Here is a 14,384-nt window from a genome sequence, read left to right on the forward strand (position 1 = left end):
TAACTTTTAGGAATACAGTCCATTTTGAGTTAATTTTGTGTATATAGGGGAAAAGGAGCTCAAATTTATTCTTTTGTATATGTTCAGTTTTCCTAGCACCATTTGTTAAGAAGGCGTTTCTTTCCCACGCTGAATTGTCCTGACACCTTATCAAAATTCAAATGTATATAAATGTAAGGGATTACTTCTGGGTTCTCAGCTCCATTCCAGTGATCTACACATCTATCCTTATACCTGCATCATACTATCTTGATTACCACAGTTTTATATAAAGTTTTAAAATCGGAAATCAGAACTTATGAATCCTGGCACTGTTCTACTCTTTCAAGATATTTTTTGTTAGTTTGGATTCCTTAAATTTGCATATGTAGATTGAGATCAGCTTGTCATTTTCTGCAAAGAAGCCAGCTGAGATTTCGGCAGAAATTATATTGAATATATAGATCAGTTTGGGGAGTCTTGCTACCTTAATAATATTAAGCTTTTAAGCTATGAACATAGGTATATTTATACCTTTAATTTATTTCTACAATACTATGCTGTTTTCAGACAATGAATTTTGCACTGATTTTGATAAATTTATTCATAAGCATGTTATTCTTTTGGTGCTATTGTAAGTAGAATTGTTTCATCAGTTTCATTGTTCCTTGCTAATGTGTAGAAAATACCATTGATTTTTGTATATTGCACTTTGCAATCTTTTGAACTTATTACTAGTTCTCATAGTTTGTTTTGGGATTCTTTAGAATTTTTTTTTTCTAATTTAATTTTATTTTTAAACTTTACATAATTGTATTAGTTTTGCCAAATATCAAAATGAATCCGCCACAGGTATACATGTGTTCCCCATCCTGAACCCTCCTCCCACCTCCCTCCCCATACCATCCCTCTGGGTCGTCCCAGTGCACTAGCCCCAAGCATCCAGTATCATGCATCGAACCTGGACTGGCAACTCGTTTCTTACATGATATTTTACATGTTTTCAATGCCATTCTCCCAAATCTTCCCACCCTCTCCCTCTCCCACAGAGTCCATAAGACTGTTCTATACATCAGTGTCTCTTTTGCTGTCTCGTACACCGGGTTATTGTTACCATCCTTTCTAAATTCCATATATATGCGTTAGTATACTGTATTTATGTTTTTCCTTCTGGCTTACTTCACTCTGTATAATAGGCTCCAGTTTCATCCACCTCATTAGAACTGATTCAAATGTATTCTTTTTAATGGCTGAGTAATACTCCATTGTGTATATGTACCACAGCTTTCTTATCCATTCATCTGCTGATGGACATCTAGCTTGCTTCCATGTCCTGGCTATTATAAACAGTGCTGCGATGAACATTGGGGTACACGTGTCTCTTTCCCTTCTGGTTTCCTCAGTGTGTATGCCCAGCAGTGGGATTGCTGGGTCATAAGGCAGTTCTATTTCCAGTTTTTTAAGGAATCTCCACACTGTTCTCCATAGTGGCTGTACTAGTTTGCATTCCCACCAACAGTGTAGGAGGGTTCCCTTTTCTCCACACCCTCTCCAACATTTATTATTTGTAGACTTTTGGATCGCAGCCATTCTGACTGGTGTGAAATGGTACCTCATAGTGGTTTTGATTTGCATTTCTCTGATAATGAGTGATGTTGAGCATCTTTTCATGTGTTTGTTAGCCATCTGTATGTCTTCTTTGGAGAAATGTCTATTTAGTTCTTTGGCCCATTTTTTGATTGGGTCGTTTATTTTTCTGGAGTTGAGCTGTAGGAGTTGCTTGTATATTTTTGAGATTAGTTGTTTGTCGGTTGCTTCATTTGCTATTATTTTCTCCCATTCTGAAGGCTGTTTTTTCACCTTGCTGATAGTTTCCTTTGATGTGCAGAAGCTTTTAAGGTTAATTAGGTCCCATTTGTTTATTTTTGCTTTTATTTCCAATATTCTGGGAGGTGGGTCATAGAGGATCCTGCTGTGATGTATGTCGGAGAGTGTTTTGCCTATGTTCTCCTCTAGGAGTTTTATAGTTATATAATCACCTGGAAATAAAGTTTTTCTCTCTTCTTTCCAATCTTGATGCCTTTTACTTTCTTGCCTAATTGCACTGGCTAGTTCAGTTCAGTTCAGTCGCTCAGTCTGTCCAACTCTTTGCGACCCCATGAATCACAGCATGCCAGGCCTCCCTGTCCATCACCAACTCCTGGAGTTCACCCAAACCCATGTCCATCAAGTCGGTGATGCCATCCAGCCATCTCATCCTCTGTCGTCCCCTTCTCCTCCTGCCCCCAATTCTTCCCAGCATTAAGGTCTTTTCCAACGAGTCAACTCTTCACATGAGATAGCCAAAGTATTGGAGTTTCAGCTTCAACATCAGTCCTTCCCATGAACACACAGGACTGATCTTCTTTAGGATGAACTGGTTGGATCTCCTTGCAATCCAAGGGACTCGCAAGAGTGTTCTCCAACACCACAGTTCAAAAGCATCAATTCTTCAGCGCTCAGCTTTCTTCACAGTCCAACTTTCACATCCATACATGACCATTGGAAAAACCATAGCCTTGACTAGACGGACCTTTGTTGGCAAAGTAATGTCTCTGCTTTTAAATATGCTATCTAGGTTGGTCATAACCTTCAGTAAATATTGATTAGAAACACTGTTGTTTCTGAACTTACAGAAGAGAACCTAGATAGAGGTGATGGCTGTACAACACTGTGAATATACTTAATGCCACTGAATTGTGCACTTTAAATTGGTTAAAATGGTAAATTTTATGATATGTGTATATATAATGAAATATTACTCAGCCATTAAAAGGAACAAAATAGGGTCATTTGTAGAGACATGGATGGACCTAGAGTCTGTCATACAGAATGAAATAAGTCAGAAAGAGATAAATAAATATCATATATTAACACATATATGTGGAATCTCAACAAATGGTATCAATTCAGTTCAGTCGCTCAGATGGACCTATTTCCAAGGCAGCAATATAGATGCAGAGAACAAACATTTGGATACAAGAGGGGCAGGGGAGAGTGGGACAAATTGGAAGACTGGGATTGACATATACACACTACCCTGTGTGAAATAGATAGCTAGTGGAAGCTACTACAAAGCACAAGAAGCTCAACTTTATGTTCTGTGATGATCTAGAGGGGTGGGATGGGGATGATGTGAAGGAGGTCCAAGAGGGAAGAGATATATGTATGCATAAGTCTGATTCACTTCATTGTACAGCAGGAACTAACACAACATTGTAAAGCAATTACATTCCAAATTTTTTTCAAAAAGTACAATTTATTCCATAGGGAAAATAAAAGAAAGAGTAATTAAAAATGTAATATGAATCCTAGAAGAACAAAAAATAAAATTGGAGAAAAAGATTTAGAAAAATAATGGAGGCTGCGCTGTAGTGGCCTTGTTCTCCGCTTTTCGCTGTTGCTGTTTGACGACGTTGCCCTGCTCACTTCAGCCTCCGGCCCGCCATCTCCTTGAGACCTACCACCATGCCTTCAATTAAGTTGCAGAGCTCTGATGGAGAGATATTCGAAGTTGATGTTGAAATTGCAAAACAATCTGTGATCATCAAGACTATGTTGGAAGATTTGGGAATGGATGATGAAGGAGATGATGATCCAGTCCCCTTGCCAAATGTTAATGCAGCAATATTGAAAAAGGTCATTCAGTGGTGCACCCACCACAAGGATGATCCTCCTCCTCCTGAGGATGATGAGAACAAAGAAAAACGAACAGATTATATACTTGTTTGGGATTAAGAATTCCTGAAAGTTGACCAAGGGACATTCTTTGAACTTATATTGGCAGCAAACTATTTAGACATCAAAGGTTTGCTTGATGTTACCTGCAAGACTGTTGCTAATATGATCAAGGGCAAAACTCCTGAGGAGATTCGAAAGACATTCAATATCAAAAATGATTTTACTGAAGAAGAGGAAGCCCAGGTACGCAAAGAGAATCAGTGGTGTGAGGAGAAGTGAAATTTCGTGTCTAACGCTGTAACACTGTAAGGATTATTCCAAATACTAGTTGCACTGCTTTGTTTATAATTGTTAATATTAGAAAAAGAGTCAACAAATGCAGCTGCAAGTCAATTGTATCAGCAGAATGTTGTCCTCATTGCATGTGTAGTTTCAGTACAGTTCCCAAACTTAAGGCCCAGTTTCTTCCAGTGTGATTGAAAGTTTCTTTTCTTTGCTCTGAATAAAATTGAACTGTGGGTTCCCTACAGAAAGTGGCATTTTGGGCTTTCCCTTTCTGTAAAGCAATTTCTGCCTAGTTTATTGTCCAGTTAATTTTAGTTCAGTGACTTTTAAAGTTGGCGTTGTAAATAAAGCAACTTGCAAAAAACCTTCTGAAATAGAATTTAACAACGTATTATCTTTATTCAACTGGAAACTGGATAAAGGCTACTTGAGGTAAATGCTTTGAGTGGGGTTATCAGAGTGTCTTTAATCTTCCTGGAGGAGTAAGTACCCCTGGTATTCATTAGCCTGTATGTAGCAGGGCTTCCTTAATTGGGTCTGAGGGCTTATTTTTGCATTTTTAATCCTCTCAGCTTTGAAGGCCCAGTTACTACTCAGTTAGTGGTTTGGGAGGAGATATAATAATTAGTTTGCTAGCTTTTCAGTTAAAAAAAGATAGCCTATATGGTGTGTCATCTTTTTATAATCAGTGATCCCATGTGGGGAAAACTATTCATACTACTTGCATGTAGAAAATAATTTAACCTTTAATGTTAAAATGTGTGGCATAACCCAGAAAGCATCTGTCATGAATGCAAGATACTTTCAATAAAGTTACCTAGTAGGTAGTAAAAAAAAAAAAAAAAGAAAGAAAGAAAAATAATGGAGACAAATTTATTCAGAGTTAAATATTAACAACTTCATATTTCAAGAGTCTGTAAAGTAGCAAAAAGGAGAGAAAACAAAAACCTCCATAGGCTTAATAGATTTTAAGAATTTCAAAGTCAAAGAGAAGATTCTGAGAGAAAAGGAAGTTTTCCTACAAAGGAACAGTAATCATATTCACATCAGACTTCTTAATAGCTACCCTGTATGTAAAAATTTGGAAAACTCAGCAGTGGCCACAGGACTGGAAAAGGTCAGTTTTCATTCCAATCCCAAAGAAAGGCAATGCCAAGGAATGCTCAAACTACCACACAATTGCACTCATCTCACACACTAGAAAAGTAATGCTCAAAATTCTCCAAGCCAGGCTTCAGCAATACGTGAATCATGAAATTCCAGATGCTCAAGCTGGTTTTAGAAAAGGCAGAGGAACCAGAGATCAAATTGCCAACATCTGCTGGATCATAGAAAAAGCAAGAGAGTTCCAGAAAAGCATCTATTTCTGCTTTGTTGACTATGCCAAAGCCTTTGACTTTGTGGATCACTATAAACTGTGGGAGATTCTGAAAGAGATGGGAATACCAGACCACCTGACCTGCCTCATGAGAAAGCTATATGCAGGTCAGGAAGCAACAGTTAGAACTGGACATGGAACAACAGACTGGTTCTAAATAGGAAAAGGAGTACGTCAAGGCTGTATACTGTCACCCTGATTATTTAACTTATATGCAGAGTACATCATGAGAAATGCTGGGCTGGAAGAAGCACAAGCTAGAATCAAGATTTCTGGGAGAAATATCAATAACCTCAGATATGCAGATGACACCACTCTTATGGCAGAAAGTGAAGAGGAACTCAAAAGCCTCTTGATGAAAGTGAAAGAGGAGAGTGAAAAAGTTGGCTTAAAGTTCAACATTCAGAAAACGAAGATCATGGCATCTTGTCCCATCACTTCATGGGAAATAGATGGGGAAACAGTGGAAACTGGCTGACTTGATTTTGGGGGGCTCCAAAATCACTGCAGATAGTGATTGCAGCCATGAAATTAAAAGTCGCTTACTCCTTGGAAGGAAAGTTATGACCAACCTAGATAGCATATTCAAAAGCGGAGACATTACTTTACCAACAAAGGTCCATCTAGTCAAGGCTATGGTTTTTCTTGTGGTCATGTATGGATGTGAGAGTTGGACTGTGAAGAAAGCTGAGCGCCGAAGAATTGATGCTTTTGAACTGTGGTGTTGGAGAAGACTCTTGAGAGTCCCTTGGACTGCAAGGAGATCCAACCAGTCCATTCTGAAGGAGATCAGCCCTGGGTGTTCATTGGAAGGCCTGATGCTAAAGCTGAAACTCCAGTACTTTGGCCACCTCATGCGAAGAGTTGACTCATTGGAAAAGACTCTGATACTGGGAGGGATTGGGGGCAGGAGGAGAAGGGGATGACAGAGGATGAGATGGCTGGATGGCATCACCAACCAGATGGACATGAGTTTGAGTGAACTCTGGGAGTTGGTGATGGACAGTGAGACCTGGCATGCTGCAATTCATGGGGTTGCAAAGAGTCGGACAGTACTGAGCGACTGAACTGAACTGAACTGTATGTAAAAAGACAATGACATGTTTTTAATGCATAAGGAAATACAGCTTTGACCCCAAATTTTTATATCCAGTGAAGTTGCTATTTAAAATGTAGAGATGTTTTCGATTATTTTTACTTTTATTATTATTATTATTATTATTTTACTTTACAATATTGTATTGGTTTTGCCATACATCAACATGTATCTGCCATGGGTGTACACGTGTTACCCATCCTGAACCCCCCTCCCCCCTCCCTCCCCATACCATCCCTCCGGGTCATCCCAGTGCACCAGCCCCAAGCTTCCTGTATCCTGCATCGAACCTGGACTGGCAATTCGTTTACTAGATGTATAAATCCTCAGGAGTTTTGTCACACAAAGAGACTTGTGGAGGAAATACTCAAATAAAAAGAAAGAAAATTTTTAGGAAATTCTGAAAGATATGTGAAATGCAGATGTGGAAGCAATTTAAATGTCTGTTGACAGAGGAAAGGATAAAGAAGATGTGATACATATATACATTGGAACATTACTGTCGTTTGAAACCATGATGCCATTTGAGCAACATGGAAGGATCTAGAGATTATCATACTGAGTGAAATAAGTCAGGCAGAGAAAAACTATTACCATATGGTATCACTCATATGTGGAATCTAATTTTTAAAAGATACAAATGAATTTATTTACAAAACAGAGACAGACTTACAGATACGGAAAACAAACTTGTGGTTACCAAAGGGGAAACATTGGAGGAATGGGGGGAGATAAATCAGGATATGAATATACATACAATGCTTTATATATACTTACATACTGTATAGAAGATAGATAACCAACAAGGATCTTCTGTATAGCATAGTAAACCATAAGCAATATCCTGTAATAACTTATATGAGAAAAGAATCTTTAAAAAAATGAACCAATATATGTATATGTATAACTGAATCACTTTGCTATACACCTAAAACTAATGCAATACTATAAATCAACTCTACTTCAATAAAATTAAAATTAAAAAAACACTCAAAAAATCAAAAATATCCTCTTTTTTAAAATTTTTTTTAAATTTTATTTTATTTTTAAACTTTACATAATTGTATTAGTTTTGCCAAACATCAAAATGAATCCACCACAGGTATACATGTGCTCCCCATCCTGAACCCTCCTCCCACCTCCCTCCCCATACCATCCCTCCAGGTCGTCCCAGTGCACCAGCCCCAAGCATCCAGTATCGTGCATTGAACCTGGACTGGCATCTCATTTCATACATGATATTTTACATGTTTCAATGCCATTCTCCCAAATCTTCCCACCCTCTCCCTCTCCCACAGAGTCCATAAGACTGTTCCATACATCAGCATCACTTTTGCTGTCTCGTACACAGGGTTATTGTTATCATCTTTCTAAATTCCATATATATGCGTTAGTATACTGTATTGGTGTTTTTCCTTCTGGCTTACTTCACTCTGTATAATAGGCTCCAGTTTCATCCACCTCATTAGAACTGATTCAAATGTATTCTTTTTAATGGCTGAGTAATACTCCATTGTGTATATGTACCACAGCTTTCTTATCCATTCATCTGCTGATGGACATCTAGCTTGCTTCCATGTCCTGGCTATTATAAACAGTGCTGCGATGAACATTGGGGTACACGTGTCTCTTTCCCTTCTGGTTTCCTCAGTGTGTATGCCCAGCAGTGGGATTGCTGGATCATAGGAAGTTCTATTTCCAGTTTTTTAAGGAATCTCCACACTGTTCTCCATAGTGGCTGTACTAGTTTGCATTCCCACCAACAGTGTGAGAGGGTTCCCTTTCCTCCACACCCTCTCCAACATTTATTATTTGTAGACTTTTGGATCGCAGCCATTCTGACTGGTGTGAAATGGTACCTCATAGTGGTTTTGATTTGCATTTCTCTGATAATGAGTGATGTTGAGCATCTTTTCATGTGTTTGTTAGCCATCTGTATGTCTTCTTTGGAGAAATGTCTATTTAGTTCTTTGGCCCATTTTTTGATTGGGTCATTTATTTTTCTGGAGTTGAGCTGTAGGAGTTGCTTGTATATTTTTGAGATTAGTTGTTTGTCGGTTGCTTCATTTGCTATTATTTTCTCCCATTCTGAAGGCTGTTTTTTCACCTTGCTGATAGTTTCCTTTGATGTGCAGAAGCTTTTAAGGTTAATTAGGTCCCATTTGTTTATTTTTGCTTTTATTTCCAATATTCTGGGAGGTGGGTCATAGAGGATCCTGCTGTTATGTATGTCAGAGAGTGTTTTGCCTGTGGCTATATATATGACAAACCCACAGAAAACATTATCCTCAATGGTGAAAAATTGAAAGCATTTCCTCTAAAGTCAGGAACAAGACAAGGGTGCCCACTTTCACCATTACTATTCAACATAGTTTTGGAAGTTTTGGCCACAGCAATCAGAGCAGAAAAAGAAATAAAAGGAATCCAAATTGGAAAAGAAGAAGTAAAACTCTCACTATTTGCAGATGACATGATCCTCTACATAGAAAACCCTAAAGATTCCACCAGAAAATTACTAGAACTAATCAATGACTATAGTAAAGTTGCAGGATATAAAATCAACACACAGAAATCCCTTGTATTCCTATACACTAATAATGAGAAAAGAGAAAGAGAAACTAAGGAAACAATTCCATTCACCATTGCAATAGAAAGAATAAAATACTTAGGAATATATCTACCTAAAGAAACTAAAGACCTATATATAGAAAACTATAAAACACTGGTGAAAGAAATCAAAGAGGACACTAATAGATGGAGAAATATACCATGTTCATGGATTGGAAGAATCAATATAGTGAAAATGAGTATACTACCCAAAGCAATCTATAGATTCAATGCAATCCCTATCAAGCTACCAACAGTATTCTTCACAGAGCTAGAACAAATAATTTCACAATTTGTATGGAAATACAAAAAACCTCGAATAGCCAAAGCGATCCTGAGAAAGAAGAATGGAACTGGAGGAATCAACCTACCTGACTTCAGGCTCTACTACAAAGCCACAGTTATCAAGACAGTATGGTACTGGCACAAAGACAGAAATATAGATCAATGGAACAAAATAGAAAGCCCAGAGATAAATCCACGCATATATGGACACCTTATCTTTGACAAAGGAGGCAAGAATATACAATGGATTAAAGACAATCTCTTTAACAAGTGGTGCTGGGAAAACTGGTCAACCACTTGTAAAAGAATGAAACTAGAACACTTTCTAACACCATACACAAAAATAAACTCAAAATGGATTAAAGATCTCAACGTAAGACCAGAAACTATAAAACTCATAGAGGAGAACATAGGCAAAAATATCCTCTTGATAGCCAAAAAAAGGTCAAATATTTCTTTAAAATTTAGGCTTTTTTATAGTTTCCTTTGTTGTGCAGAAGCTTTTAAGTTTAATTAGGTCCCATTTGTTTATTGTTGCTTTTATTTCCAGTAGGCTGGTGCACTGGGATGACCCAGAGAGATGGTACGGGGAGGGAGGTGGGAGAGGGGTTCAGAATGGGGAACACATGTATACCTGTGGCGGATTCATGTTGATGTATGGCAAAACCAATACAATATTGTAAAGTAAAAAAAAAATTAGGCTTTTTTAAAAGGGCTGAGCTAAAAGAAAAATTATGAAGTATATCCCTTATAAATAGTATTAAAATTTCTATACATCATTATCAAAAGATAATCAACCCAATAAAAATAGGCAGACTCTTCTAAAAAGAAGATTTAAGAATGACTAATAGGCATATGAGAATGTGTTCAACATTATTAAGAATTGGAAGGATGATAAGTAAAACCAAAATGAGGTACCACTTCATGTACTTTTATTACAGAATGGCAAAAATGTACTTCTATTTTGGGAGACTATTTTTTGAGGGGGAGAATATTTTTGACTTATTTACCTGAAAACCAAAGTTCAGAGAGGATAAGAGAATTTTGAGTCACAGAGTAAGTTAATTTAGAGTTTGAGGATTGGGACTGGGCAAGGAACCAAGGTTTTTCCCTCAATGGGTATTTTAGGGACCGGTATTCCCAGATGTCTCTGCTGCTTCCAACAGGCAGCTCTAGGGATTGTGACAGACACTACACGCAGATAACTTCTCTTTTCCTGGGCTTCTCTTCAGTCTGGTTGACTAAGGATCTGGAGTGGCCTGCCCTCCTTTCTCCTTCATTGGAGCAGATGAGAGCTCCCTGTCCCCTCCTTAAACAGAGGGGAGGAGGCTATCTTTTCATCTGGCCATCACATATGGCTTCTCCACTTTTGACAAGGGAGAACTGAGAGCCCAAGAGTCAAACCTCTGTCTTAACGTGAGAAATGATGACCCTTCCTGGCCCACCTCGGGACAGACAGTAAGTCATTGGCCATACGTCCCCTTTCTTGGTCAGTTGAGGGAAACAGAGTGGTCTGCTGGAAATAGTTGTAGGAAAACTGTTTCTGGTACCAGTTGTAGTGTGGGTCTTCAGCAGATTACAGCAACTTTTTAAGAGTCTATCATTTTCTCATTCATAAAATGCGAGTTGTATTAGATGGCTTATTGGGCTTTAACATGTGCTCTTTCACTGTTTTTACTCATATATCAACATGTGTGTTTCAATTTTACAAAAATAGTTATAAATACACATGCTATTCTGAAATTCTACCTTTTAAAATTGGTAATTAATTATATAATTATTTTATTTATAACTATTACATGTTATTGTGTTATAAACATTATTTTAATTTTTTTGTTAAGTTAAATATTGTTTGCTTGATTGTGCTACTACTCAGTGAAAAAAGCAAAGTAACATATTAAAAAAACAAAAGCAAAGTGCAACTCAAAGAACACTTTCACATGGTACCTGACATGTTTCATGGGGATGGTTGAAACAGTTCAAAGGAGCTTTGGATATCTGATCAAGTGCTGACATCCATCCATAACTTTATAGAGTCTAATCCAAATTGTCTTTTTAAATGTGCACAATTATAAATCTAAGCTTTACCGAAACAGAATTGTCAAACCATGTTTATTTTTTTAAACAGGGGTTCAGAGTACTTCCGACACAGCATTATTTTACTTTCTTGCTATTTATAATAACATTTATTTCATACAGAATTCCAGACTTGGACAGAGGAAACCAGACAGGCACGTATGAATTTCTTCTCATGGGCCTCTCTGAGCACCCAGAGCAGCAGCCTCTCCTGTTTGGGCTCTTCCTGGGCATGTACCTGGTCACCGTCTGGGGGAACCTGCTTATCATCCTGGCCATTGGCTCTGACGTGCACCTCCACACCCCCATGTACCTCTTCCTGGCCAACCTGTCCTTCTCTGACATTGGTTTTATCTCTACAGTCATTCCCAAGATGCTCAATAATATTGGCTCAGGAAGTAAACGGATTTCTTATGGCGGGTGCCTGACACAACTCTATTTCTTTGGCCTGTTTGCAGATCTGGACAACTTTCTCCTGGCTGTGATGGCACTGGATCGCTACATGGCCATCAGCCAACCTCTCCATTATGCCATTACCATGAATTCCCAACGCTGCATCCTGTTGGTGGCTGGGTCATGGGTGGTCACTACCTTCCATGCCCTAGTGCACACCCTCCTGGTGACCAGGCTTTCCTTCTGTGGCCCCAATGTCATCCCCCACTTCTTCTGTGATCTGGTCCCACTCCTAAAGCTGGCCTGCTCCAGCACTCATGTCAATGACCTGGTGCTCATCCTTGTGGCAGGAACACTGTTAATTGCACCCTTTGTCTGCATCCTTACATCTTACTTTTACATTGCATTGGCTATCCTAGGAATCGATTCCCCAAAGGGTAAGCAAAAGGCCTTCTCCAACTGCACCTCGCACCTCTCTGTGGTCTCTCTGTTTTACACCACAGCTATTGGGGTCTATTTATGTCCTCCATCATCCCCTTCAGGTGGAAAGGACCGGGTCTTCTCAGTAATGTACACGGTGGTGACCCCTTTGTTGAACCCCTTCATCTACAGCCTGAGAAACAGGGATATAAAGGGGGCACTGGGGAAAATACTGAGAAGAAACATGTTTAACACTCTTTCTTGGGACTGAAAGGTCCAAGTCTCCAAGACTCGGAGCTGAGGGCTGAAACATGGTCTCTTAAGGGCCTAACCACTATAGTGTCCCTTAACCTGAGACTTCTCTTTTCCTCATATTTACATTTCAGGGAAGGGACCACTGACACCTGTAAGCACTAATCATCCCTGTGAAGTGTCCATGCTCTGAGCAGTTTACTACTCACTTTCAAAACGGTTCTTGCTTATTTTTACTAGATGCCTACCTGAAGTCCACAGGTAGGGGGCTTGTGTGTGGGTGTGTGTGTGTGTGTGTGTGTGTGTGTATGTATATATATATATATATATATATATGTGTGTGTGTGTGTGTGTATATATATATACATTTGTATATGTATGACATGAAAATGAAAGTGAAAATCTTATTTTGCTGAAGTCACAAAGGAACTATGGAGGATATCTCTAGTCCAAGAATACAGGAGTGATTGTGGTTGGTAGAATGAAATACAAAGGATATAATCTTAAACAAGCTTTATCTTAACCAAGCAGTGATCTATAGAAGAATAAGGATGGGGCTATAAGTTCTGGGTTCCATTGCTGGCTTTGACATTATATATTGTATGACAGCTGGATAATCACTTGACATCTCTGAGCCTTGGTTTCCCTTTTTGTAAAATAAAGTGATTGTGTTATATGAGCTGAAGCCCCTGCATACATGTTCCCAGTTCTAATAATATGTAGTGCTAGAGTAACAAGAATGCAAGACCACGTCAGAAGTTACAAGTCAGAACCAAAGTCCACCACTTCACACTGTATAACTTTAGGAATATTCTTTCTCTGAGTTTTGCTTTCAGGTGTACAGCAAAGTGATTCAGTTTTACTTATATAATTTTCTGATTCTTTTCCATCATAGGTTATTGCAAGATATTGAATATAGTTCCCTGTGCTATACAGTAAACTTCTATTAATTATTTTATGCATAGTGGTTTGTATGTTAGTCCCATACTCCTAATTTATTCCTCCCCTTCTCACTTTGCCCTTTGGTAACCATAAGTTTGCTTTCTATGTCTATGAGTCTATTTCTGTTTTGTATAAAGATTCATTTGTATTACTTTTTAGATTCCACATATAAATGACATCATAAAATAGTTATCTGTGCCTCTACCAAAGTGCTACTCCTCTCTTCCCCATAAGGGTAAAAATTATTCTTTGACTTTTTATGTCAGTTACTTCCCTTCCTTGCTTTCTGTTTAATTTTTCCACATACACATGTGTGCTTAAACATTATAGTTTGGTTTTGCCCATTTTTAATTTTTTTTAAATTTTTCCAGTGCTATTGATGTATAATTGACATATAATGTTTGTGGAAGTTTAAGGTATAGGACTTGATGATTTGACATACACCCATGGTGAAATCATGACTACAATAAAGGTCAGTTAACGCATCCATCACCCCAACATAGTTATGTTCTATGTGTGTGGGTATGGGAGTTAGGAACATTTAGCATCTACGCTGTTAACAACTTTAAAGTATATGACACAGAATTGTTAACTACAGTCACCATACTGTTCATTATTTACCCAGAACTTATTCGTCTTATAAATGGAAATATATAGCATTATCCCAAACTCTCCCCATTTCACCCACACCCTGGACATCACATGTCACACCTGGACATCAGCTCTTTGTTTCTTTGAGCTTGGCGTTTTTGGATTTCACACGTAAGTGAGATCATACAGTATTTATCTTTTCCTGTCTGACTTATTCACTTAACATCATGCCCTCCAAGTCCATCCATGTTGTCACAAGCGGCAGAATTTTCTTCTTTTGTATAACTGAGTAATATTCCACTGTTTATATATACCTCTTTTTCTCTATCGACAGTCATTTAGGGTTTTTTTTCATATTTT

The 14,384-nt window shown here is 38.2% G+C and overlaps 1 protein-coding gene and 1 pseudogene across 1 annotated transcript; both read left to right on the forward strand.

Annotated features, from left to right (window-relative positions):
• Positions 1 to 3,398: 3,398 nt before the first annotated feature.
• LOC113901612 lies at positions 3,399 to 4,368 on the forward strand (annotated as a pseudogene).
• LOC113900873 (olfactory receptor 1361-like) lies at positions 3,862 to 12,510 on the forward strand. Its single transcript, XM_027554490.1, has 2 exons — positions 3,862 to 3,942; positions 11,479 to 12,510. Exons 1-2 carry the CDS (start codon positions 3,862 to 3,864, stop codon positions 12,508 to 12,510), a joined length of 1,113 nt encoding a protein of 370 aa, XP_027410291.1.
• Positions 12,511 to 14,384: the final 1,874 nt, after the last annotated feature.

This window comes from Bos indicus x Bos taurus, chromosome 11 (genome assembly GCF_003369695.1).
Source record: "Bos indicus x Bos taurus breed Angus x Brahman F1 hybrid chromosome 11, Bos_hybrid_MaternalHap_v2.0, whole genome shotgun sequence".
Taxonomy (NCBI): domain Eukaryota; kingdom Metazoa; phylum Chordata; class Mammalia; order Artiodactyla; family Bovidae; genus Bos; species Bos indicus x Bos taurus.

What these genes read in the sequence shown, in the direction of transcription:
- LOC113900873 (XM_027554490.1), top strand. Translation starts at nt 3,862, where the DNA reads ATGATCAAGGGCAAAACTCCTGAGGAGATTCGAAAGACATTCAATATC. An exon ending in CTGAAGAAGAGGAAGCCCAG is followed by an intron (nt 3,943 to 11,478) that starts GTACGCAAAGAG and finishes TTTTTTAAACAG; the next exon opens with GGGTTCAGAGTACTTCCGAC.